Raw genomic sequence first — 27,148 nt, 5'->3', positions numbered from 1 at the left:
TATGTCTATCTAACTAAATATCTGTCTATCTAACTAGCTATATGTATATCTGCATATCTCCCTGTCTATCTAACTACCTATATGTCTATCTAACTAAATATCTGTCTATCTAACTAGCTATATGTCTATCTAACTAAATATCTGTCTAACTAGCTATATGTCTATCTAACTAGCTATATGTCTATCTAACTAGCTATATCCCTGTTTATCTGTATGTCTCTCCATCTATCTGTCTATCTAACAAGCTACTGTATCTCTCTATCTGTCTATCCAACAAGCTATATCTCTATCTGTATATTTCCCTGTCTAACTAGCTATCTGTCTATCTGTACATCTCCATGTCTGTCTAACTAGCTATCTGTATATCTAACTAGCTGTCTGTCTATCTGTATATCTAACTAGCTATCTGTATATCTAACTAGCTGTCTGTCTATCTGTATATCTAACTAGCTATCTGTATATCTAACGAGCTATCTAACTAACTATCTGTACATCTCCCTGTCTATCTAACTACCTATATGTCTATCTAACTAAATATCTGTCTATCTAACTAGCTATATGTATATCTGCATATCTCCCTGTCTATCTAACTACCTATATGTCTATCTAACTAAATATCTGTCTATCTAACTAGCTATATGTCTATCTAACTAGCTATATCCCTGTTTATCTGTATGTCTCTCCATCTATCTGTCTATCTAACAAGCTACTGTATCTCTCTATCTGTCTATCCAACAAGCTATATCTCTATCTGTATATTTCCCTGTCTAACTAGCTATCTGTCTATCTGTACATCTCCATGTCTGTCTAACTAGCTATCTGTATATCTAACTAGCTGTCTGTCTATCTGTATATCTAACTAGCTATCTGTATATCTAACTAGCTGTCTGTCTATCTGTATATCTAACTAGCTATCTGTATATCTAACTAGCTGTCTGTCTATCTGTATATCTAACTAGCTATCTGTATATCTAACTAGCTGTCTGTCTATCTGTATATCTAACTAGCTATCTGTATATCTAACTAGCTGTCTGTCTATCTGTATATCTAACTAGCTGTCTGTCTATCTGTATATCTAACTAGCTATATGTATATCTAACTAGCTGTCTGTCTATCTGTCTATCTAACTAACTGTCTGTCTAACTAGCTGTCTGTCTATCTAACTAAATATCTGTACATCTAACTAGCTATCTGTATATCTAACTAGCTATCTGTATATCTAACTAGCTATCTGTATAACTAACTAGCTATCTGTATATCTAACTAGCTATCTGTATATCTGTATATCTAACTAGCTATCTGTATATCTAACTAGCTATCTGTATATCTAACTAGCTATCTGTATATCTAACTAGCTGTCTGTCTATCTGTATATCTAACTAGCTGTCTGTCTATCTGTATATCTAACTAGCTATCTGTATATCTAACTAGCTATCTGTATATCTAACTAGCTGTCTGTCTATCTGTCTATCTAACTAGCTGTCTGTCTATCTAACTAAATATCTGTATATCTAACTAGCTATCTGTATATCTAACTAGCTATCTGTATATCTAACTAGCTATCTGTATATCTAACTAGCTATCTGTATATCTAACTAGCTATCTGTATATCTAACTAGCTGTCTGTCTATCCCTATATCTCCCTATCTCCCTGTCTATCTGTATATATCTCTGTCTATCTAGCATCTGTAGATTTAACTGGCTATATGTCAATCTAACTAGCTATCTAACTAACTATCTGTACATCTCCCTGTCTGTCTAACTAGCTATATGTCTATCTAACTAGCTATCTAACTAACTATCTGTATATCTCCATGTCTGTCTAACTAGCTATATGTCTATCTAACTAGCTATCTAACTAACTATCTGTATATCTCCATGTCTGTCTAACTTGCTATATGTCTATCTAACTAGCTATCTAACTAACTATCTGTATATCTCCATGTCTGTCTAACTAGCTATATGTCTATCTAACTAGCTATCTAACTAACTATCTGTATATCTCCATGTCTGTCTAACTAGCTATATGTCTATCTAACTAGCTATCTAACTAACTATCTGTATATCTCCATGTCTGTCTAACTAGCTATATGTCTATCTAACTAGCTATCTAACTAACTATCTGTATATCTCCATGTCTGTCTAACTAGCTATATGTCTATCTAACTAGCTATCTAACTAACTATCTGTATATCTCCATGTCTGTCTAACTAGCTATATGTCTATCTAACTAGCTATCTAACTAACTATCTGTATATCTCCATGTCTGTCTAACTAGCTATATGTCTATCTAACTAGCTATCTAACTAACTATCTGTATATCTCCATGTCTGTCTAACTAGCTATATGTCTATCTAACTAGCTGTCTGTATATCTAACTAGCTATCTCCCTGTTTATCTGTATGTCTCTCCATCTATCTGTATATCTAACAAGCTACTGTATCTCTCTATCTGTCTGTCCAACTAGCTATCTGTCTATCTAACTAGCTATATCTCTATCTGTATATCTCCCTGTCTATCTAACTAGCTAAATGTATATCTGTCGGTCTAACTAGCTATCTGTCTAACTATCTCCCTATCTCCCTGTCTGTCTAACTAGCTATATGTCTATCTAACTAGCTATATGTCTATCTAACTAGTTATCTGTCTATCTAAAATAGCTATCTGTCTATCTAAAATAGCTATCTGTCTAACTGTCTGTATATCTCCCTGTCTATCTAACTAGCTATCTCTCTATCTCCCTGTCTGTTGTATATATGTCTGTCTAACTAGCTTTCTGTATATCTAACTAGCTGTATGTATATTTAACTAGCTATCTGTCTAGCTAACTAAACTGAGTTTAAATATATTTGGCTAAGGTGTATGTAAACTTCTGACTTCAACTGTATCTCCCTGTCTATATTTATGTGTCTCTGTCTATCTGTCTATCTAACTAGCTATATGTATATCTGTATATCTCCCTGTCTGTCTATCTCCCTGTCTATCCAACTAGCCATCTGTCTATCCAACTAGCCATCTGTCTATCCAACTAGCCATCTGTCTATCCAACTAGCCATCTGTCTATCCAACTAGCCATCTGTCTATCCAACTAGCCATCTGTCTATCCAACTAGCCATCTGTCTATCTAACTAGCCATCTGTCTGTCTAACTAGCCATATGTCTGTCTAACTAAATATCTGCTTATCTAACGATATATCTGTCTATCTAACTAACTATCTAGCTAACTAGCTATCTGTCTAACTAGCTATATGCCTATCTGTATAGCTCCCTTTCTGTCTAACTAGCTATCTGTTTGTCTAACTAGCTATCTGTCTATCTGTACATCTCCATGTCTATCTAACTTGCTATCTGTATAGCTGTATATCTCCCTGTCTATCCAACTAGCTACAGTGGGGAGAACAAGTATTTGATACACTGCCAATTTTGCAGGTTTTCCTACTTACAAAGCATGTAGAGGTCTGTAATTTTTATCATAGGTACACTTCAACTGTGAGAGACGGAATCTAAAACAAAAATCCAGAAAATCACATTGTATGATTTTTAAATAATTAATTTGCATTTTATTGCATGACATAAGTATTTGATCACCTACCAACCAGTAAGAATTCTGGCTCTCACAGACCTGTTAGTTTTTCTTTAAGAAGCCCTCCTGTTCTCCACTCATTACCTGTATTAACTGCACCTGTTTGAACTCGTTACCTGTATAAAAGACACCTGTCCACACACTCAATCAAACAGATTCCAACCTCTCCACAATGGCCAAGACCAGAGAGCTGTGTAAGGACATCAGGGATAAAATTGTAGACCTGCACAAGGCTGGGATGGGCTACAGGACAATAGGCAAGCAGCTTGGTGAGAAGGAAACAACTGTTGGCGCAATTATTAGAAAATGGAAGAAGTTCAAGATGACGGTCAATCACCCTCGGTCTGGGGCTCCATGCAAGATTTCACCTCGTGGGGCATCAATGATCATGAGGAAGGTGAGGGATCAGCCCAGAACTACACGGCAGGACCTGGTCAATGACCTGAAGAGAGCTGGGACCACAGTCTCAAAGAAAACCATTAGTAACACTACGCCGTCATGGATTAAAATCCTGCAGCGCACGCAAGGTCCCCCTGCTTAAGCCAGTGCATGTCCAGGCCTGTCTGAAGTTTGCCAATGACCATCTGGATGATCCAGAGGAGGAATGGGAGAAGGTCATGTGGTCTGATGAGACAAAAATAGAGCTTTTTGGTCTAACTCCACTCGCCGTGTTTGGAGGAAGAAGAAGTATGAGTACAATCCCAAGAACACCATCCCAACCGTGAAGCATGGAGGTGGAAACATCATTCTTTGGGGATGCTTTTCTGCAAAGGGGACAGGATGACTGCACCGTATTGAGGGGAGGATGGATGGGGCCATGTATCGCGAGATCTTGGCCAACAACCTCCTTCCCTCAGTAAGAGCATTGAAGATGGGTCGTGGCTGGGTCTTCCAGCATGACAACGACACGAAGCACACAGCCATGGCAACTAAGGAGTGGCTCCGTAAGAAGCATCTCAAGGTCCTGGAGTGGCCTAGCCAGTCTCCAGACCTGAACCCAATAGAAAATCTTTGGAGGGAGCTGAAAGTCCGTATTGCCCAGCGACAGCCCCGAAACCTGAAGGATCTGGAGAAGATCTGTAGGGAGGAGTGGGCCAAAATCCCTGCTGCAGTGTGTGCAAACCTAGTCAAGAACTACAGGAAACGTATGATCTCTGTAATTGCAAACAAAGGTTTCTGTACCAAATATTAAGTTCTGCTTTTCTGATGTATCAAATACTTATGTCATGCAATAAAATGCAAATTAATTACTTAAAAATCATACAATGTGATTTTCTGGATTTTTGTTTTAGATTCCGTCTCTCATAGTTGAAGTGTACCTATGATAAAAATTACAGACCTCTACATGCTTTGTAAGTAGGAAAACCTGCAAAATCGGCAGTGTATCAAATACTTGTTCTCCCCACTGTATGTGTCTATCTATCTAGCTGTCTGTCTATTTAACTAGCTGTCTGTCTATCTAACTAGCTGTCTGTCTATCTAACTAGCTGTCTGTCTATCTATCTAGCTGTCTGTCTATATGTCCCTGTCCAGCTAACTCACTATCTGTATGTCTCCCTGACTGTATATATTTTTAACATGGTGTCCTAATGTTCCGTCTGGTCTTCTACCCATCAGGAAGACACATCAGGAGATTACAAGAGGACTCTGCTCGCCCTGTGTGGTGGAGATGATGAGTAAGTTAGTTACTGCTGATTGATGGAGCTTATCATTACTGGGGTTTTTTAGTAGTTCATTTTCACCGCTTGGGGGTGACATTGCACCATCTCAATTTATCCACAGTTGGCAGATTCGACAATGTCTTTTTCTGAGAAAACATTAAGTCAAGGAGCTGAAACCCAAAGCTTCCCTAAAAAGTGAGAGAATTTCGAATGAAATGTGGTCATAGTTCAGGAATGAGTCAGAGAAATACTGTTCATATATAACTCTCAACGGGCAATCCTGAAGGGTCAGAACAGGGTCTGCTTATAGTGTAAGGGGTGGGGGAGTGCTAAGCTGACATAAGGAATTGTGCTCCTGCTATCGATATTGTGGTCATACTAAGATGGTCATACTGTGAATAATTTTGCTATTTGATTTTGAATTGTATGACCCCTTTATGTATCAATATTTTTATTTATTTTTTTCTTTAAAGAGGTATTTGATAAAATAACAATTTTGGCCTTTACTACTAAAGCCGATAGAAACGCATTGAATAACACATTCATACATGTCAAAAAAGGACAGTCAGAAAATAAATCATAAAAGCAAGGTTCTGAAGTGTCTATGTTATATCTAGGCGATACAGTGCATTCAGACCCCTTCCCTTTTTCAAAATGTTGTTACGTTACAGCCTTATTCTAAAATGGATTCAATTATATATTTTTTCCTCATCAATCTACACACAATACCCCATAATGACATCACAATACCCCATAATGACATCAAAATACCCCATAATGACAAAGTGAAAACAGGTTTTTAGAAATACCTCATTTACATAAGTATTCAGACCCTTTGCTATGAGACTCAAAATGGAGCTCAGGTGCATCCTGTTTCCATTGATCATCCTTGAGATGTTCTACAACTTGATTGGAGTCCACATGTGGTAAATTCAATTGATTGGACATGATTTGGAAAGGCACACACCTGTCTATAAAAGGTCCCACAGTTGACAGTGCATGTCAGAGCAAAAACCAAGCCATGAGGTCGAAGGATTTGTCCGTAGAGCTCTGAGACAGGATTGTGTCGAGGCACAGATCTGGGGAAGGATACCAAAACATTTCTGCAGTATTGAAGGTCCCCAAGAACACAGTGGCCTCCATCATTCTTAAATGGAAGAAGTTTGGAACCACCAAGACTCTTCCTAGAGCTGGCTGCCCGGCCAAACTGAGCAATCGGGGGAGAAGGGCCTTGGAGGTGACCAAGTACCCGATGTCTCCCGACACTTGTGGGGGTCGTAGAGCAAAACGGAAAACGCCATCGGGAGAGGCTCATCTTTCCATATAGTGGTCATAATAGTTTGTAGTTCACACCATTTGGACACTACAGACATTTTACGCGACAAGACCAATTTTCGGTATGTCTCGTGGTCTGACAGACACCGCTGTAGCTCTGCCACCGTCCACCACAGATGCGGACGTGCGACATGGACGGATGAGGTGGATTGAGACGCATCCAATGGTATCTCTAGTTTAAACTGACGGATTTTGATGGGGATTTTTTTGGTTATTTAACTTAGATTGACATACCTGTGCGTTAATCAACTCTAAGGGGTTAAAACAGCCATAAACCCCCGTTGTGACAGGGGAAATGGAAGCTTGTTGTGTGCAACAGGGAGTGGCAATGCAAGCTTCACACATTTTTTTAAATATTTTCTTTGCTAAAATATTTATATTCGGGTAACGATGACGTGGACGTGGATTTTAAGGCAGCCCCCGGCACCTCTCTGAGTCAGAGGAAAATGCGGAAGACACATTTGGTTTGAATGCATTCACTTGTGCAACTGAATTCCCCATTTCCTTCCTATTTATGGGTAACAGGGTTGACGTGTTATGCTTGACCCACTCAGTTTCTTTCACCACAAAAACACCAGGAAATATCCAGAAAGAGTACAACCCAGCTCACATGCTTTTACACTATGAATTGATTATTCAATGTTTCTTTAGAAAACAAAAATTCTAAAGCAATAGTTAATTAAACTGGAGTTCAGTTCACGTAACAGGGTTGACCTTAAAATTAGGGACAGATATATATATATATATATTAATCACTGATCAAATTAAATAAATAATTATCCTAAGAAAGGATTTGTAACTGTAGCAAGCCTTTTTTCATATAAATAAATCTGATGTATTGAATTCTCCTTGTGGTCTATACTAAAGGGCACTTCATTTAATATAACAGGCTTTTGAAAAAATACAATATTGGTGCACAATTTCTACTTAAAATATCAAAGGGACGCAAAAAGGTACTCTTTTCGGAGAACGACACAGCTACTTTAGGGAAGTATTATTAGGAGAGAAAACAGAGATGTCAAGAGAACATGATGTCGTGTGGAACATGATCTCAGAATAGCATATCTTATCTTGGAAATGAACCCAGTGTGTATTAGATAGTCAGTTCTCTGTGGTTTTGTTGTTGGGGGGTCAGGGTTAGCTCTGTGGTTTTGTTGTTGGGGAGTCAGGGTTAGCTCTGTGGTTTTGTTGTTGGGGGGGTCAGGGTTAGCTCTGTGGTTTTGTTGTTGGGGGGTCAGGGTTAGCTCTGTGGTTTTGTTGTTGGGGAGTCAGGGTTAGCTCTGTGGTTTTGTTGTTGGGGGGGTCAGGGTTAGCTCTGTGGTTTTGTTGTTGGGGGGGTCAGGTTTAGATCTGTGGTTTTGTTGTGGGGGGGGTCAGGGTTAGCTCTGTGGTTTTGTTGTTGGGGGGGGTCAGGGTTAGCTCTGTGGTTTTGTTGTTGGGGGGGTCAGGGTTAGCTCTGTGGTTTTGTTGTTGGGGGGGTCAGGGTTAGCTCTGTGGTTTTGTTGTTGGGGGGGGTCAGGGTTAGCTCTGTGGTTTTGTTGTTGGGGGGGGTGTCAGGGTTAGCTCTATGTTTTGTTGTTGAGGGGGGTCAGGGTTAGCTCTGTGGTTTTGTTGTTGGGGGGGGTCAGGGTTAGCTCTGTGGTTTTGTTGTTGGGGGGGGTGTCAGGGTTAGCTCTATGTTTTGTTGTTGAGGGGGGTCAGGGTTAGCTCTGTGGTTTTGTTGTTGGGGGGGTCAGGGTTAGCTCTGTGGTTTTGTTGTTGGGGGGGTCAGGGTTAGCTCTGTGGTGTTGTTGGGGGGGGGGGGGGGTCAGGGTTAGCTCTGTGGTTTTGTTGTTGGGGGGGTCAGGGTTATCTCTATGTGTTGTTGTTTAGGGGGGTCAGGGTTAGCTCTGTGGATTTGTTGTTGGGGGGGTTAGCTCTGTGGTTTTGTTGTTGGGGGGGTCAGGGTTAGCTCTATGTGTTGTTGTTGTGGGGGGGTCAGGGTTAGCTCTGTGGATTTGTTGTTGGGGGGGTTAGCTCTGTGGTTTTGTTGTAGGAGAGTCAGAGTTAGCTCTGTGGTGTTGTTGTGGGGGGGGGTCAGAGTTAGCTCTGTGGTGTTGTTGTGGGGGGGGGGTCAGAGTTAGCTCTGTGGTGTTGTTGTGGTGGGGGGTCAGAGTTAGCTCTGTGGTGTTGTTGTTGGGGGGGGTCAGAGTTAGCTCTGTGGTTTTGTTGTGGGGGGGGGGTCAGGGTTAGCTCTGTGGTTTTGTTATTGTGGGGGGTCAGGGTTAGCTCTGTGGTTTTGTTTTGGGGGGGTCAGGGTTAGCTCTGTGGTGTTGTTGTGGGGGGGTCAGGGTTAGCTCTGTGGTTTTGTTGTTGGGGGGGGATCAGAGTTAGCTCTGTGTTGTTGTTGTTGGGGGGGTCAGAGTTAGCTCTGTGGTTTTGTTGTGGGGGGGTGTCAGGGTTAGCTCTGTGGTTTTGTTGTGGGGGGGGGGGTCAGGGTTAGCTCTGTGGTTTTGTTGTTGTGGGGGGGTCAGGGTTAGCTCTGTGGTTTTGTTGTTGGGGGGGGGATCAGAGTTAGCTCTGTGTTGTTGTTGTTGGGGGGTTCAGAGTTAGCTCTGTGGTTTTGTTGTGGGGGGGTGTCAGGGTTAGCTCTGTGGTTTTGTTGTGGGGGGGGGTCAGGGTTAGCTCTGTGGTTTTGTTGTTGTGGGGGGGTCAGGGTTAGCTCTGTGGTTTTGTTGTTGTGGGGGGGTCAGGGTTAGCTCTGTGGTTTTGTTGTTGTGGGGGGGTCAGGGTTAGCTCTGTGGTTTTGTTGTTGTGGGGGGGTCAGGGTTAGCTCTGTGGTTTTGTTGTTGTGGGGGGGTCAGGGTTAGCTCTGTGGTTTTGTTGTTGGGGGGGTCAGGGTTAGCTCTGTGGTTTTGCTGTTGGGGGGGTCAGGTTTAGATCTGTGGTTTTGTTGTGGGGGGGGTCAGGGTTAGCTCTGTGGTTTTGTTGTTGGGGGGGGTCAGGGTTAGCTCTGTGGTTTTGTTGTTGGGGGGGTCAGGGTTAGCTCTGTGGTTTTGTTGTTGGGGGGTCAGGGTTAGCTCTGTGGTTTTGTTGTTGGGGGGGGTCAGGGTTAGCTCTGTGGTTTTGTTGTTGGGGGGGGTGCCAGGGTTAGCTCTATGTTTTGTTGTTGAGGGGGGTCAGGGTTAGCTCTGTGGTTTTGTTGTTGGGGGGGGTCAGGGTTAGCTCTGTGGTTTTGTTGTTGGGGGGGGTGTCAGGGTTAGCTCTATGTTTTGTTGTTGAGGGGGGTCAGGGTTAGCTCTGTGGTTTTGTTGTTGGGGGGGTCAGGGTTAGCTCTGTGGTTTTGTTGTTGGGGGGGTCAGGGTTAGCTCTGTGGTGTTGTTGTGGGGGGGGGTCAGAGTTAGCTCTGTGGTGTTGTTGTGGTGGGGGGTCAGAGTTAGCTCTGTGGTGTTGTTGTTGGGGGGGGTCAGAGTTAGCTCTGTGGTTTTGTTGTGGGGGGGGGGGTCAGGGTTAGCTCTGTGGTTTTGTTATTGTGGGGGGTCAGGGTTAGCTCTGTGGTTTTGTTGTTGTGGGGGGGTCAGGGTTAGCTCTGTGGTTTTGTTTTGGGGGGGTCAGGGTTAGCTCTGTGGTTTTGTTGTTGTGGGGGGGTCAGGGTTAGCTCTGTGGTTTTGTTGTTGGGGGGGGGATCAGAGTTAGCTCTGTGTTGTTGTTGTTGGGGGGGTCAGAGTTAGCTCTGTGGTTTTGTTGTGGGGGGGGTGTCAGGGTTAGCTCTGTGGTTTTGTTGTGGGGGGGGGGGTCAGGGTTAGCTCTGTGGTTTTGTTGTTGTGGGGGGGTCAGGGTTAGCTCTGTGGTTTTGTTGTTGGGGGGGGATCAGAGTTAGCTCTGTGTTGTTGTTGTTGGGGGGTTCAGAGTTAGCTCTGTGGTTTTGTTGTGGGGGGGTGTCAGGGTTAGCTCTGTGGTTTTGTTGTGGGGGGGGGTCAGGGTTAGCTCTGTGGTTTTGTTGTTGTGGGGGGGTCAGGGTTAGCTCTGTGGTTTTGTTGTTGGGGGGGGATCAGAGTTAGCTCTGTGTTGTTGTTGTTGGGGGGGTCAGAGTTAGCTCTGTGGTTTTGTTGTGGGGGGGTGTCAGGGTTAGCTCTGTGGTTTTGTTGTGGGGGGGGGGTCAGGGTTAGCTCTGTGGTTTTGTTGTTGTGGGGGGGTCAGGGTTAGCTCTGTGGTTTTGTTGTTGTGGGGGGGTCAGGGTTAGCTCTGTGGTTTTGTTGTTGTGGGGGGGTCAGGGTTAGCTCTGTGGTTTTGTTGTTGTGGGGGGGTCAGGGTTAGCTCTGTGGTTTTGTTGTTGTGGGGGGGTCAGGGTTAGCTCTGTGGTTTTGTTTTGGGGGGGTCAGGGTTAGCTCTGTGGTGTTATTGTGGGGGGGTCAGGGTTAGCTCTGTGGTTTTGTTGTTGGGGGGGGTCAGAGTTAGCTCTGTGTTGTTGTTGTTGGGGGGGTCAGGGTTAGCTCTGTGGTGTTGTTGTGGGGGGGTCAGGGTTAGCTCTGTGGTTTTGTTGTGGGGGGGGGGGGTGTTTAGTTGACTCATGATTCGATACATTTTATTATTAAAGTGTCTTGCATCTTCAGGATACCCAGCCCAGATTGGTTTATAAGCCACTGTCTGTTTTTGTGATTCATTCTGTTCCATACTCCTTGACTCATTAGTCTATAATTGGTCATTGCAGCCTTGCAGGAGAGTTCTTCCCAGAGGCTGCTCAGCTAGCCTACAAGATGTGGGAAACAAGCGCCATGACAAAAGTCCAGGTTTGGCCCTCTGCCCTCTGCCCACACATCCCAAATGGCACCCTATTCCCCCATTCAATATGTGTCCCAAATGGCCCTATTTAGTGCACTAGTGGACTCTGGTCTAAAGTAGCGCACTGTATAGGGTCACATTTGGGACACAGCATTTCAGAGTTGCTCATAGTATAGATTGCATGTTTGTTCTGGCTCTGCCATGCATCTCAATACCTTTACAACGATCTCTTCCCTTGCTGTGGCCCCTCAACCCGTGTTGATAACTCTACCATCTCTTCCCCTGCTGTGGCCCCTCAACCCGTGTTGATAACTCTACCATCTCTTCCCTTGCTGTGGCCCCTCAACCCCTGTTGATAACTCTACCATCTCTTCCCTTGCTGTGGCCCCTCAACCCCTGTTGATAACTCTACCATCTCTTCCCTTGCTGTGACCCCTGAACCCGTGTTGATAACTCTACCATCTATTCCCTTGCTGTGACCCCTGAACCCGTGTTGATAACTCTACCATCTCTTCCCTTGCTGTGACCCCTGAACCCATGTTGATAACTCTACCATCTCTTCCCTTGCTGTGACCCCTCAACTCGTAGTGATAACTCTACCATCTCTTCCCTTGCTGTGACCCCTGAACCCGTGTTGATAACTCTACCATCTCTTCCCTTGCTGTGACCCCTGAACCCGTGTTGATAACTCTACCATCTCTTCCCTTGCTGTGACCCCTGAACCTGTGTTGATAACTCTACCATCTCTTCCCTTGCTGTGACCCCTCAACCCGTGTTGATAACTCTACCATCTCTTCCCTTGCTGTGACCCCTGAACCTGTGTTGATAACTCTACCATCTCTTCCCTTGCTGTGACCCCTCAACCCGTGTTGATAACTCTACCATCTCTTCCCTTGCTGTGACCCCTGAACCCGTGTTGATAACTCTACCATCTCTTCCCTTGCTGTGGCCCCTCAACCCGTGTTGACCTGTGCATGTTTGCTTCTCTGAGTGTGTTGACATTTCAGAAGGAGGATTATGCAATAACGGCTTTGCCTTTACTGTAGATGTGTGTGTGTGTGTGTGTGTGTGTGTGTGTGTGTGTGTGTGTGTGTGTGTGTGTGTGTGTGTGTGTGTGTGTGTGTGTGTGTGTGTGTGTGTGTGTGTGTGTGTGTTTACTATATCTGATTTGTCCCCTGCCCCCTCTCATCCTCTCTTCTTCAGCTCAGACCAACCATCCATCCTGCCAGTGATTTTGACCCAGCTGATGATGCTCAGAACCTGAGGAAAGCCATGAAAGGCTTTGGTACATTGCCTCCCATGGAAAACACATGGCCTTCACTCTAACCGTGTTAATGACATTGTTGTAACTGGTTCATACATCATATGATATTGTATGAAACAGATATATGGAAGTGTTTGATAAAACAGTTATTTATAACCATTGTTCCCGCCATGTTTTCAGGCACAGATGAAGATGTCATCATTGACATTGTGGCTAACAGAAGCAACGAGCAGAGACAGGAGATCAGACAGGCCTTTAAGTCCATCCTCGGCAGGGTAAGACAGACATCCCCCGACACTCGCGCTTTACATTGTACTGTGAAACCCACCGTATCCAAAACTCAATCTGTTTGCTGGAATGTGATGACATCATTCCAGTGAGTGGGCGACGCACAGCAGCCATTTTGTGCCAGTAGTTCCACACATGAGCTACAGATGTACACAGGATAAGATGGTCATCTGTTCTGTGTGTTAACTATGACCTCTCCTATAGGACCTGATGAAGGATCTGAAGTCTGAGCTCTCTAAGAACCTGGAGAGGCTGATTATCAGTCTGATGCTGACGCCCGCTGAGTTTGACGCCAAGATGATGAGGAAAGCGATGGAGGTAGGAGGAGATGGTGGTCAGTGTATCTACAGCGCATTCGTAAAGGATTCAGACCCCTTGACTTTTTCCACATTTTGTTATGTTACAGCCTTATTCTAAAATTTATGAAATTACTTTTTTTCCCCCTCATCAATCTACACACAATACCCCATAATGACATCACAATACCCCATAATGACATCACAATACCCCATAATGACATCACAATACCCCATAATGACATCACAATACCCCATAATGACATCACAATACCCCATAATGACATCACAATACCCCATAATGACATCACAATACCCCATAATGACATCACAATACCCCATAATGACATCACAATACCCCATAATGACATCACAATACCCCATAATGACATCACAATACCCCATAATGACATCACAATACCCCATAATGACATCACAATACCCCATAATGAAAAAGGCAAAAACAGATTTTTAGAAATGTTTGCAAATTTATATTTAAAAAAACAAACAAACAAAAACACCCTGAATCAGGAGTAAAGAACTATGTTCAGATTTTCCAGTTGGTAGGGCGGGGCTTTGTGCTCGTCTCTGTGTGTGTGGAGAAACATGCTGGTAGAAATTAGGGACAACGGCTTGAAGTTTCTCTGCATTAAAGTCCCCGACCACTAGGAGCGCTGCCTCTGGATGAGCGTTTTCCTGTTTGCTTATGGCAGTATACAGTGTACAGTTACGAACAACGCGGAAAAATTAATAGCCTGTAAGACGGCAGCCTTCCCCTCAGGCACTAGAATGTTTTTACCTTGTCATTATTGGGTATTGTATGTCGATTGCTGAAGGAAAAAACTGTAACGTATTTTCCCAATGCACTGTAATATATAGAAATAAATTTACACACTGAATGTTTGTGAAGGATCTCTCGGTATGATACATATCTAGTAGACAAGTCTTAGTAAGAGAGAGAGAGAGAGTCTTAGTAAGAGAGAGAGAGAGAGAGAGAGAGAGAGAGAGAGAGAGAGAGAGAGAGAGAGAGAGAGAGAGAGAGAGAGAGAGAGAGAGAGAGAGAGAGAGAGAGAGAGAGAGAGAGAGAGAGAGAGAGAGAGAGAGAGAGAGAGAGAGAGAGAGAGAGAGAGAGAGAGAGAGAGAGAGAGAGAGAGAGAGAGAGAGAGAGAGAGAGAGAGAGAGAGAGAGAGAGAGAGAGAGAGAGAGAGAGAGAGAGAGAGAGAGAGAGAGAGAGATTGCGTCAGCCTGGCAGACACAGTGTTGACCAAGGTAGGCGTTTCCATGTTGACTAACTCCAAAGATTCTAAAAGATAAATCTCAGCATTTAGAAGACATGCAATGGATTTGATGTTTGGCTGCTCAAACAAACCAGATTGACAACACCCCTTTCCTATTTTTCCAGGGGGCGGGGACAGATGAACACGCTCTGATTGAGATCCTTGTAACCAGGAGCAACGAAGAGATCCAGGCCATGAACGCAGCCTACCAGGATGGTGAGGCCTATAGCGCACTTTAATCCTTAGTTACTGTTACTAGCCGGCCTCCACCCAGTACCCTGCGCTAAACATTATTTACTGTTACTAGCCGGCCTCCACCCAGTACCCTGCCCTGAACATTATTTACTGTTACTAGCCGGGCCTCCACCCAGTACCCTGCCCTGAACCTTAGTTACTGTTACTAGCCGGCCTCCACCCAGTACCCTGCCTTGAACCTTAGTCACTGATACTAGCCTGCTACCAGCCTGTACTCTACCCCTAGGCTTCCCAAAGTCGGTCTGGGCAGCAGTAGTTATATAGGAGGAGCCTTGACTAGAATACAGTATATACATATGAAATGGATAACCCTGCTCTGCCCTGCACCTTAGAGGCTGCTGCCCTATGTACATAGTCATGGAACACGGGTCACTTTAATAATGTTTACATGCTGTTTTCTCATTTCATATGTATAAGCTGTATTCTAGTCAAGGCTCATCCAATAGAACTACTGCTGTAAACATTTTCATATACTGTCTATACACATCAGTATATACATACAGTATGTACTGTGTATATACAGTACCAGTCAAAGGTTTGGACACACCTACTCATTCAAGGGTTTTTCTTTATTTTTACTATAGTGTATCGCTGCAGAATGCTGTGGTAGCCATGCTGGTTAAGTGTGCCTTGAATTCTAAATAAATCACAGACAGTGTCACCAGCAAAGCACCCCCACACCTCTTCCTCCATGCTTCACGGTGGGAACTACACATGCGGAGATCATCCGTTCACCTACTCTGAGTCTCACAAAGACACGGCGGTTGGAACCAAAAATGTCAAATTTGGACTCATCAGACCAAAGGACAGATTTCCACCGAGTCTATTGTCCATTGTTTGTGTTTCTTGGTCCAAGTAAGTCTCTTCTTCTTATTGGTGTCCTTTAGTAGTGGTTTCTTTGCTGCAATTCAACCATGAAGGCCTGATTCACACAGTCTCCTCTGAACAGTTGATGTTGAGATGTGTCTGTTACTTGAACTCTGTGAAGCATTTATTTGGGCTGCAATTTCTGAGGCTGGTAACTCTAATGAACGTATCCTCTGCAGCAGAGGTTACTCTGGGTCTTCCATTCCTCTGGCGGTCCTCATGAGAGCCAGTTTCATCATAGCGCTTGATGGTTTTTGCGACTGCACTTTTCTGACTGACCTTCATGTCTTAAAGTAATGATGGAATGTCGTTTCTCTTTGCTTATTTGAGCTGTTCTTGCCATAATATGGACTTGTTTTTTTACCAAATAGGGCAATCTATAATAATATAATAATAATAATATGGACTATCTTCTGTATACCACCCCTTCCATGTCAATACACAGATGATTGGCACAAACGCATTTAGAAGGAAAGAAATTCCACAAATTAATTTTATACAAGGCACACCTGTTGATTGAAATGCATTCGAGGTGACTGTCTCATGAAGCTGGTTGAGAGAATGTCAAGAGTGTGCAAAGCTGTCATCAAGGCAAAGGGTGGCTACTTTGAAGAATCTCAAATATACAATGTAGAAAATAGTAAAAATAAAGAAAAACCCTTGAATGAGTAGGTGTGTCCAAACTTTTGACTGGTACTGTATATGCATATAGCAATTATTGGTACCATGATATTTATATTACGGACTCTGACTTCGCTCGTTCTGATATTTCTTATTTTCTTAATTTTTTTATTTGTTGCGGTATTTGCGTGTATTTTTTTATTTTATTGTTAAGTAATACTACACTGTTGGAGCTAGAAACATCCGCATTTCTCTGCACCTGCGATAACATCTGCATAATATGTGTACACTAACTAATACAATTTGATTTGTTCTTTGAACTGTAGTACCTATTGTTGCCTTTAGGGGGAGCCAGTTGTTCTAGTAGCTGTTACTAAACCATAACACACTAAAGCATTAAAAGGGTATTGTAGCTATAAACACCTAATGATGCATGAATAATAACCATGTATTAACCTTGGTCTGATGTCTTGCAGGCTATAAGAAGAGCATGGAGGAAGCTATCCAATCGGACACCTCAGGACGCTTCAGTCAGATCCTCACATCGTTGGTGCAGGTAACGTTTATTTCCTCATACGTCTACAAAACAAAGGGCCATAATATGGCCGTCCTTATCTATTCTATAGGAGTGAGTGAAGTCTATTCTACATAAAAAAATACCTGTCGTGCTCTTCCTCCCCCCAGGGGGCGAGAGAGCAGGGTCCAGCCGACTGGGACAGAGCACTGGTGGACGCCCAGGTGAGTACATCATGCAACATGACTGTCGCTCGTTCCATTTTCAATGGGGTTTATTGTGGAATATTGTTGATGCTCTTTTCAGGAACTGGCCGATGCCTGTAACGAAGACTCTGACGACATGGAGATTAAGTTCATGAGTATCCTCTGTACCAGGAGCTTCCCACATCTCAGGAGAGGTACCAGAGAAATACTGTTTTATCACTACTGACCACATCTCAGAGAGTTACCAGAGAAATACTGTTTTATCACTACTGACCACATCTCAGAGAGTTACCAGAGAAACACTGTTTATCACTACTGACCACATCTCAGAGAGTTAACAGAGAAACACTGTTTATCACTACTGACCAGATCTCAGAGAGTTACCAGAGAAATACTGTTTATCACTACTGACCAGATCTCAGAGAGTTACCAGAGAAATACTGTTTTATCACCAATGCAATATTAGATAGACATATTATTGGACATACAACTCTCGATATCTGGCTTTTACGATCGATGATTGGCATGTCATTTTTTCATGATTGGCATGTCATTTTTTCATGATTGGCATGTCATTTTTTCATGATTGGCATGTCATTTTTTTCATGATTGGCATGTCATTTTTTTCATGATTGGCATGTCATTTTTTTCAGTATTCCAAGAGTTTGTCCGATGCAGCAATAAGGACATTGAACAGATCATCAAGAAGGAGATGTCTGGAGACGTGAAACAGGCCATGTATGGCATAGGTAAGGCCCTTGATTGGATGGCTGTGCATACACTGTTTTTTGTAGTTAGGCCCTTGACTCCAGGGTGGAGTATAGACCATTGAGGCTGTTGACAAATTACATCTTACAGGTTTGGATATTGTAATATTTAGTTTTTTGTTGACCTATCATATCTCTCTTTCTCTCTGCAGTTCGGAGTGTAAAGAACCAGCCTAGTTACATTGCTGAGCGCCTGTACAAAGCCATGCAGGTAGGTCTATTTCTGCTGCTTTTAGAAACGGCTCCCATCGCAGTCCAGCCATGTTTCACTGCCCTGTGGATAGCTAGCTAAATCCAGTTTTTAACTAGGCTAGCTGTTAGTACTAGCAGGCCTAAAGGGGATGGATTCTCTAAGCACTTCATGTTGTTGTTTCTGTCTACCTGCTAGAGCAGGCTATGTATGTTTTGTGTTTTGTTGTGTTTTGTATTGTGTAGTGTGTTTTTGTTTTGTGTTGTTGTGTTTTGTATTGTATTGTGTTTTGTGTTGTTTTTTATTGTGTTTGTTTTTTTTGGTTTTGTGTTTTGTGTTTTGTGTTGTTTGTATTGTGTTTTGTATTGTGTTTTGTAGTGTGTTTTGTGTTGTTGTGTTTTGTGTTGTGTTGTTTGTAGTGTGTTTTGTGTATTGTGTTTTGTATTGTGTTTTGTGTTGTTTTTTTATTGTGTTTGTATTGTGCATTGTGTTTTGTATTGTGCTTTGTATTGTGTTTTGTGTTGTGTTTTGTTTTGTGTTTTGTATTGTGTTTTGTGTTGTTTGTATTGTGTTTTGTAGTGTGTTTTGTGTTGTTTTGTATTGTGTTTTGTGTTGTGTTGTTTGTAGTGTGTTTTGTGTATTGTGTTATTGTGTTTTTTATTGTGTTTGTATTGTGTTTTGTATTGTGTTTTGTGTTGTTTTTTATTGTGTTTGTATTGTGCATTGTGTTTTGTATTGTGCTTTGTATTGTGTTTTGTATTATATTGTGTTTTGTGTTTTTGTATTGTGTTGTTTGTATTGTGTTGTTTGTATTGTGTTTTGTATTGTATTGTGTTTTGTAGTGTGTTTTGTGTTGTTTTGTATTGTGTTTTGTGTTGTGTTGTTTGTAGTGTGTTTTGTGTATTGTGTTTTTTATTGTGTTTTTTATTGTGTTTGTATTGTGTTTTGTATTGTGTTTGTATTGTGTGTGTGGACCCCTAGAAAGAGTATAGCTGTTGCTTCATCAACTGTGAATACTAGGGATCCAACTATACTGAACTGAAATATTAACACAACATGTAAAGTGTTGGTCCCATGTTTCATGAGCTGAAATAAAAGCTCCCAGAAATGTTCCATACACACAAAAATATTATTTCTCTCAGATGTTGTGAACAAATTTGTTTACATCCCTGTTAGCCTGCATTTCTCCTTTACCAAGATAATCAATCCACTTGACAGGTGTGGCATATCAAGAAGCTGATTAAACAGCATGATCATTAGACAGGTGCACCTGGGGACAATAAAAGTGCTGGGGACAATAAAAGGCCACTCTAAAATGTGCAGTTTTGTCACACAACACAATTCCACAGATGTCTCAAGATTTGATGGAGCGTCAATTGACATGCTGACTGCAGGAATGTCCACCAGAGCTGTTGCCAGATAATTTAATGTTCATTTCTCTACCATAAGCCGTCTCCAACGTCGTTTTAGAGAATTTTGGAGTACATCCAACCGGCCTCACAACCACAGACCACGTGTACGGCGTCGTGTGGGTGAGCGGTTTGCTGATGTCAACGTTGTGAACAGAGTGATGAGGTTATGGTATGGGCAGGCATAAGCTACGATGAACATTTTACCAATAGCAATTTGAATGCACAAAAAGACTGCGATAAGATCCTGAGGCACATTTTGTTTTCAGTATCTGTGACCAACAGATGCATATCTGTATTCCCAGTCATGTGAAATCCATAGATTAGGGCCTTATGAAATTAGAGTTGTTTTTTGGGGGGGGGTATTTTATATATTTTTGATCAGTATATATGTATAAACATGTTTTCTCTATCCTCTCTGCAGTGTATATATATATATGTATACATTTATAAACATGTTTTCTCTGTCCTCTCTGCAGTGTATTGGCACAGACGACAGGGCTCTGATCCGCATCATGGTCTCACGCAGTGAAGTCGACCTTTTCAATATCCGCAAAGAGTTCAAGGAGACTCACGACTGCTCTCTCCATGAATTCATCCAGGTAGAAACCATGGTTGTAAGTTTTCATATTTTACATGTCGAGTAACACTCGACGTGTGTGTGTGCGCGCGTGTTTTCTGTCGTACTACTGTGCTGCTACACATCCTATTTTTGTCGAGACGGGTGGAACAGGGCTCTATAGCTTCCTGTGGTGGGCGGGGCTTGTCGGGCTGCGGCTGCCATACAGCTGTTTAGGAATTTCCCCTGCATGTTCGACTTCCTCTCTATAGGCCGACACCCGTGATTGGCTGGAAGATGTCGAGGCAGGAAGTGCCCAATAACAGGTCTATACTGGCTCTCACATGTAAAAGACCAGGGTTGTGTACTGAATGGCACCCTGTTCTTCTATGGGCCCTGGTTGAAAGTAGTACACTATATAGAACGTAGAGTAGGGTTCTATTTGGGACACGTACACCAGTACTAACTTCTGCAGGTGAGGGTGGCCCTTAAATAATGTCAATGATATTATCTATGTACCAGAGGAGGATTTAAGAGCTATAATGGAATGGTGGGGGTTGATATACGGATTGGTTGAAAGAGTCTCACTTGCTGTAAATACAGTTGTTGTGTCATAAAAATACAATAAAATCAAACCCGATCCGGAGACATTCTTTATTGCTGTCAGCGTAAAGTAAATTGCCGTTTTGCTAATATAATGTATTTCAAAACCAATTTTGAACTTAGATTCTGACAAGTTATAACGTCTTTGCTTTCTATAAATGTCTGTCCACTAACCCTGTGTGTCTGTGTTACTGTGTCTGTGTGATGTACTGTGTGTGTCTCTGTGTTACTGTGTCTGTGTGATGTACTGTGTCTGTGTGATGTACTGTGTGTGTCTCTGTGTTACTGTGTCTGTGTGATGTACTGTGTGTGTTACTGTGTCTGTGTGATGTACTGTGTGTGTCTCTGTGTTAATGTGTCTACGTCACATTATTGAGTTGATAATGTTTTTACTGTTGGAGCTGTTCATATACCTAACTGATTACCCCGCTCTGAATAACTTAGAATATTTATATAGCTATATAATATATGATATTGGCCAATATACCACAAACCCCTGAGGTGCCTTATTGCTATTATAAACTGGTTACCAAGGTAGTAAAAACAACCCAGTTTATAAGATTATAACCTGGGTGGTTCGAGCCCTGAATGCTGATTGGCTGACAGCCGTGGTAAATCAGACCATATACCACGATTCGTCTGGTCTAAGAACAGCCCTTAGCCGTGGTATATTGGCCATATACCACACCCCCTCAGGCCTTATTGTTTAATTATATAATATATGATATAATAACATGTACTGTATAAACACTCAGTAAAAGAGACCCTAAATACTCCTTCCTCTCCTTGTGTGTTAAATGTGTATGCATCCCAAATGGTCCCTTATTATTACATAGTGCCATTTGGGACGGAGTCTGTTTTAGTAAGTTCCTAAAAGCTGCTGCTTCCTCTCTCAGGGTGATACCTCAGGGGACTACCGTAAGACCCTGCTGATGCTGTGTGGAGGACAAGACTAGAACCAGAACCACCCAGCAGGCTTCCAGAAGGTCCCAGCACACTCTAGAACCAGAACCACCCAGCAGGCTTCCAGAAGGCTCCAGAACACCAGTGGAGCTTCTGGAACACTCTAGAACACCAACTGAAGCTGTCAATCTACCGGTCAACTGTGCTGTGCGTACATCCACATTGAACCCAGTGGGGATAGTCAGTCTGCTCTGTTTGTCCCTCACCGCTGCCACTCCTCTGCCAAAGTGACCTATGACCTCAACAACCTCCCCACAGAGTCTCTGTTCCTTTCTTCTTTCCTAGCTTTCTTCAAGTAATCACAGATCTAAATTGGTTCAAGTGATGTTCGGGTGGTAACCTTGCTATGCTAACACCTATCCATAACTAATGATGCATTTTTAAAGTATTGGAACATTGGAGCTCTGTGCTGTCACTTCTGTGTCAGATAGCTGACACCTGTGTCAGATAGCTGACACCTGTGTCAGATAGCTGACACCTGTGTCAGATAGCTGTCACCTCTGTGTCAGATAGCTGTCACCTCTGTGTCAGATAGCTGTCACCTCTGTGTCAGATAGCTGACACCTCTGTGTCAGATAGCTGTCACCTCTGTGTCAGATAGCTGTCACCTCTGTGTCAGATAGCTGACACCTCTGTGTCAGATAGCTGTCACCTCTGTGTCAGATAGCTGTCACCTCTGTGTCAGATAGCTGACACCTCTGTGTCAGATAGCTGACACCTCTGTGTCAGATAGCTGACACCTCTGTGTCAGATAGCTGTCACCTCTGTGTCAGATAGCTGTCACCTCTGTGTCAGATAGCTGACACCTCTGTGTCAGATAGCTGACACCTCTGTGTCAGATAGCTGTCACCTCTGTGTCAGATAGTTGACACCTCTGTGTGAGATAGCTGACACCTCTGTGTGAGATAGCTGACACCTCTGTGTCACCTCTGTGTCATGTCAAATGTTTATTTTTCTTTTTTTTTACAGAACCCCTGTAGTGTTCGTGGTATTTACATTGAAAGTGAGAGATAGGAAACTGCTTGGCTATGTGTCTAACTGTCAACCTATTGAGGGCTTCAAGTGTTTTGTATGGCACTTCTACAATGCAATAGGTCATCCATCCAATGAATACTGTATGGTTTTAGGAACGTTACATTGTGTCTCCTCAAAATAAAAGGAATGCATCGTAGTACTGTATTCTGTTGGCATTTATTGTTTGAAGACAGATTTCACTGATAAGATATGACCTATATTATGATAAATGCATATAAAATGCATACATTTTAAAACTGCTTTGAATACATTTCAACCAAATTGCTCATAGGTCCACATTTCTGTGTAATCTGCACTAATGACAGGGTAATGACTCATTTGGACTGAGATCGTGTTACGGTAATGCCCTGTGTTGATTTCTTCTGATAGTGCTCCACATACAGCAGGACCAGGGTTAAGGCCGTGTCAATATCTCTACGTGCCAGAATGGCACCTTATCCCGTATATAGTGCACTGCTTTTGACCACAACCCTATGAGCCCTGGTCAAAAGCAGTGCACCATATAGGGATTAGAATGCTATTTGGACCGTGTGGTTCACTATGTTTAGCTACCTGGGTAGCTTCTGGGTGCCGTTCAGTGATTAAATATTGATATTGGCAGAGGGGCACTGGGCAGAGCTTTAGAATCAGGAAACTCCCTGGTTACATCCTGAATGGCTCCCTATTCCCTACACATAGTGCACTACTTTTAACCAGAGCCCTATGGGTCAAGGTCAAAAGTAGTACACTATTTAGGGAATAGCAAATGGTACTCTATTCGGGAATAGGCTACTATTTGTATAATTCACTCACTGCCTCTCCCACTCACTGAACCAACAATACATAGAAATCATCCAATCTTAAAAAACACAGTATGTTGTGGTCTTCATAGTTAATATAAAAGCTTATTTTAATCACATCCATTACATTCTTTAATTCACTGACCAAAACTATGAGAGAAATTATATATTTCCTCTGGCATAGACACTGAGGGTACAAATCATTATGAACACCTGCTCTTTCCATGACAGACTGACCAGGACGTTGCATAGACACTGAGCGTACAAATCATTATGAACACCTGCTCTTTCCATGACAGACGGACCAGGACTATGCATAGACACTGAGCGTACAAATCATTATGAACACCTGCTCTTTCCATGACAGACTGACCAGGACTATGCATAGACACTGAGCGTACAAATCATTATGAACACCTGCTCTTTCCATGACAGACTGACCAGGTGAAAGCTATGATCTCTTATTGATGTCCCCTGTTAAATCCCCTTCAATCAGTGTAGATGAAAAGGAGGAGACAGGTTGACTGGGCAAGACAAAATATTTATACATGGAGGTTTAATATCCTGACCTAGTGAGATATACATGGAGGAGGTTTACTATCCTGACCAAGTGAGATATACATGGAGGAGGTTTACTATCCTGACCAAGTGAGAAATATACATGGAGGTTTAATATCCTGACCTAGTGAGATATACATGGAGGTTTAATATCCTGACCTAGTGAGATATACATGGAGGTTTAATATCCTGACCTAGTGAGATATACATGGAGGTTTAATATCCTGACCTAGTGAGATATACATGGAGGTTTAATATCCTGACCTAGTGAGATATACATGGAGGTTTAATATCCTGACCTAGTGAGATATACAGTGGGGAGAACAAGTATTTGATACACTGCCGATTTTGCAGGTTTTCCTACTTACAAAGCATGTAGAGGTCTGTAATTTTTATCATAGGTACACTTCAACTGTGAGAGACGGAATCTAAAACAAAAATCCAGAAAATCACATTGTATGATTTTTTAATAATTAATTTGCATTTTATTGCATGACATAAGTATTTGATCACCTACCAACCAGTAAGAATTCCGGCTCTCACAGACCTGTTAGTTTTTCTTTAAGAAGCCCTCCTGTTCTCCACTCATTACCTGTATTAACTGCACCTGTTTGAACTCGTTACCTGTATAAAAGACACCTGTCCACACACTCAATCAAACAGATTCCAACCTCTCCACAATGGCCAAGACCAGAGAGCTGTGTAAGGACATCAGGGATAAAATTGTAGACCTGCACAAGGCTGGGATGGGCTACAGGACAATAGGCAAGCAGCTTGGTGAGAAGGAAACAACTGTTGGCGCAATTATTAGAAAATGGAAGAAGTTCAAGATGACGGTCAATCACCCTCGGTCTGGGGCTCCATGCAAGATTTCACCTCGTGGGGCATCAATGATCATGAGGAAGGTGAGGGATCAGCCCAGAACTACACGGCAGGACCTGGTCAATGACCTGAAGAGAGCTGGGACCACAGTCTCAAAGAAAACCATTAGTAACACACTACGCCGTCATGGATTAAAATCCTGCAGCGCACGCAAGGTCCCCCTGCTTAAGCCAGTGCATGTCCAGGCCTGTCTGAAGTTTGCCAATGACCATCTGGATGATCCAGAGGAGGAATGGGAGAAGGTCATGTGGTCTGATGAGACAAAAATAGAGCTTTTTGGTCTAACTCCACTCACCGTGTTTGGAGGAAGAAGAAGTATGAGTACAACCCCAAGAACACCATCCCAACCGTGAAGCATGGAGGTGGAAACATCATTCTTTGGGGATGCTTTTCTGCAAAGGGGACAGGACGACTGCACCGTATTGAGGGGAGGATGGATTTGGCCATGTATCGCGAGATCTTGGCCAACAACCTCCTTCCCTCAGTAAGAGCATTGAAGATGGGTCGTGGCTGGGTCTTCCAGCATGACAACGACACGAAGCACACAGCCATGGCAACTAAGGAGTGGCTCCGTAAGAAGCATCTCAAGGTCCTGGAGTGGCCTAGCCAGTCTCCAGACCTGAACCCAATAGAAAATCTTTGGAGGGAGCTGAACGTCCGTATTGCCCAGCGACAGCCCCGAAACCTGAAGGATCTGGAGAAGATCTGTAGGGAGGAGTGGGCCAAAATCCCTGCTGCAGTGTGTGCAAACCTAGTCAAGAACTACAGGAAACGTATGATCTCTGTAATTGCAAACAAAGGTTTCTGTACCAAATATTAAGTTCTGCTTTTCTGATGTATCAAATACTTATGTCATGCAATAAAATGCTAATTAATTACTTAAAAATCATACAATGTGATTTTCTGGATTTTTGTTTTAGATTCCGTCTCTCACAGTTGAAGTGTACCTATGATAAAAATTACAGACCTCTACATGCTTTGTAAGTAGGAAAACCTGCAAAATCGGCAGTGTATCAAATACTTGTTCTCCCCACTGTACATGATGGAGGTTTAATATCCTGACCTAGTGAGATATACATGGAGGTTTAATATCCTGACCTAGTGAGATATACATGGAGGAGGTTTAATATCCTGACCTAGTGAGATATACATGGAGGAGGTTTAATATCCTGACCTAGTGAGATATACATGGAGGAGGTTTAATATCCTGACCTAGTGAGATATACATGGAGGAGTTTTAATAGCCTGACCTAGTGAGATATACATGGAGGAGGTTTAATATCCTGACCTAGTGAGATATACATGATGGAGGTTTAATATCATGACCTAGTGAGATATACATGGAGGTTTAATATCCTGACCTAGTGAGATATACATGGAGGAGGTTTAATATCCTGACCTAGTGAGATGTACATGGAGGTTTAATATCCTGACCTAGTGAGATATACATGGAGGAGGTTTAATATCCTGACCTAGTGAGATGTACATGGAGGTTTAATATCCTGACCTAGTGAGATATACATGGAGGTTTAATATCCTGACCTAGTGAGATATACATGGAGGTTTAATATACTGACCTAGTGAGATATACATGGAGGAGGTTTAATATCCTGACCTAGTGAGATATACATGGAGGAGGTTTAATATCCTGACCTAGTGAGATATACATGGAAGTTTAATATCCTGACCAAGTGAGATATACATGGAGGAGGTTTAATATCCTGACCAAGTGAGATATACATGGAGGAGGTTTAATATCCTGACCTAGTGAGATATACATGGAAGTTTAATATCCTGACCTAGTGAGATATACATGGAGGTTTAATATCCTGACCTAGTGAGATATACATGGAGGAGGTTTAATATCCTGACCTAGTGAGATATACATGGAGGAGGTTTAATATCCTGACCTAGTGAGATATACATGGAGGAGGTTTAATATCCTGACCTAGTGAGATACACATGGAGGTTTAATATCCTGACCTAGTGAGATATACATGGAGGTTTAATATCCTGACCTAGTGAGATATACATGGAGGAGGTTTAATATCCTGACCTAGTGAGATATACATGGAGGAGGTTTAATATCCTGACCTAGTGAGATATACATGGAGGTTTAATATCCTGACCTAGTGAGATATACATGGAGGTTTAATATCCTGACCTAGTGAGATATACATGGAGGTTTAATATCCTGACCTAGTGAGATATACATGGAGGTTTAATATCCTGACCTAGTGAGATATACATGGAGGAGGTTTAATATCCTGACCGAGTGAGATATACATGGAGAAGGTTTAATATCCTGACCTAGTGAGATATACATGGAGGTTTAATATCCTGACCTAGTGAGATATACATGGAGGTTTAATATCCTGACCTAGTGAGATATACATGGAGGTTTAATATCCTGACCTAGTGAGATATACATAGAGGTTTAATATCCTGACCTAGTGAGATATACATGGAGGAGGT

The 27,148-nt window shown here is 42.5% G+C and overlaps 1 protein-coding gene across 2 annotated transcripts in view; it reads left to right on the top strand.

The window, feature by feature from the left end:
- LOC139581761 (annexin A6-like) overlaps positions 1-22,590 on the top strand; it is a 47,703-nt gene extending 25,113 nt beyond the window's left edge. Inside the window, exons 13-25 of one of the 2 annotated variants that reach the window (XM_071411899.1) lie at positions 5,201-5,259; positions 11,270-11,348; positions 12,544-12,625; positions 12,785-12,879; positions 13,097-13,210; positions 14,591-14,681; positions 16,685-16,764; positions 16,893-16,946; positions 17,029-17,122; positions 17,582-17,677; positions 17,848-17,906; positions 19,774-19,896; positions 21,353-22,590. In XM_071411899.1, coding sequence (XP_071268000.1) covers positions 5,201-5,259; positions 11,270-11,348; positions 12,544-12,625; positions 12,785-12,879; positions 13,097-13,210; positions 14,591-14,681; positions 16,685-16,764; positions 16,893-16,946; positions 17,029-17,122; positions 17,582-17,677; positions 17,848-17,906; positions 19,774-19,896; positions 21,353-21,412 — 1,086 coding nt within the window. In that variant the 3' untranslated portion in view covers positions 21,413-22,590. Of the gene's footprint in view, positions 1-5,200; positions 5,260-11,269; positions 11,349-12,543; positions 12,626-12,784; positions 12,880-13,096; positions 13,211-14,590; positions 14,682-16,684; positions 16,765-16,892; positions 16,947-17,028; positions 17,123-17,581; positions 17,678-17,847; positions 17,907-19,773; positions 19,912-21,352 lie in introns of both variants that reach the window. The other variant, XM_071411898.1, reaches the window with a different exon arrangement.
- The last annotated feature ends 4,558 nt before the right edge of the window (positions 22,591-27,148 follow it).

Source organism: Salvelinus alpinus, chromosome 7 (genome assembly GCF_045679555.1).
Source record: "Salvelinus alpinus chromosome 7, SLU_Salpinus.1, whole genome shotgun sequence".
Lineage (NCBI taxonomy): Eukaryota > Metazoa > Chordata > Actinopteri > Salmoniformes > Salmonidae > Salvelinus > Salvelinus alpinus.
Note: the sequence above shows the minus strand (reverse complement) of the source record. Positions and strands in the feature narration are given on the sequence as shown.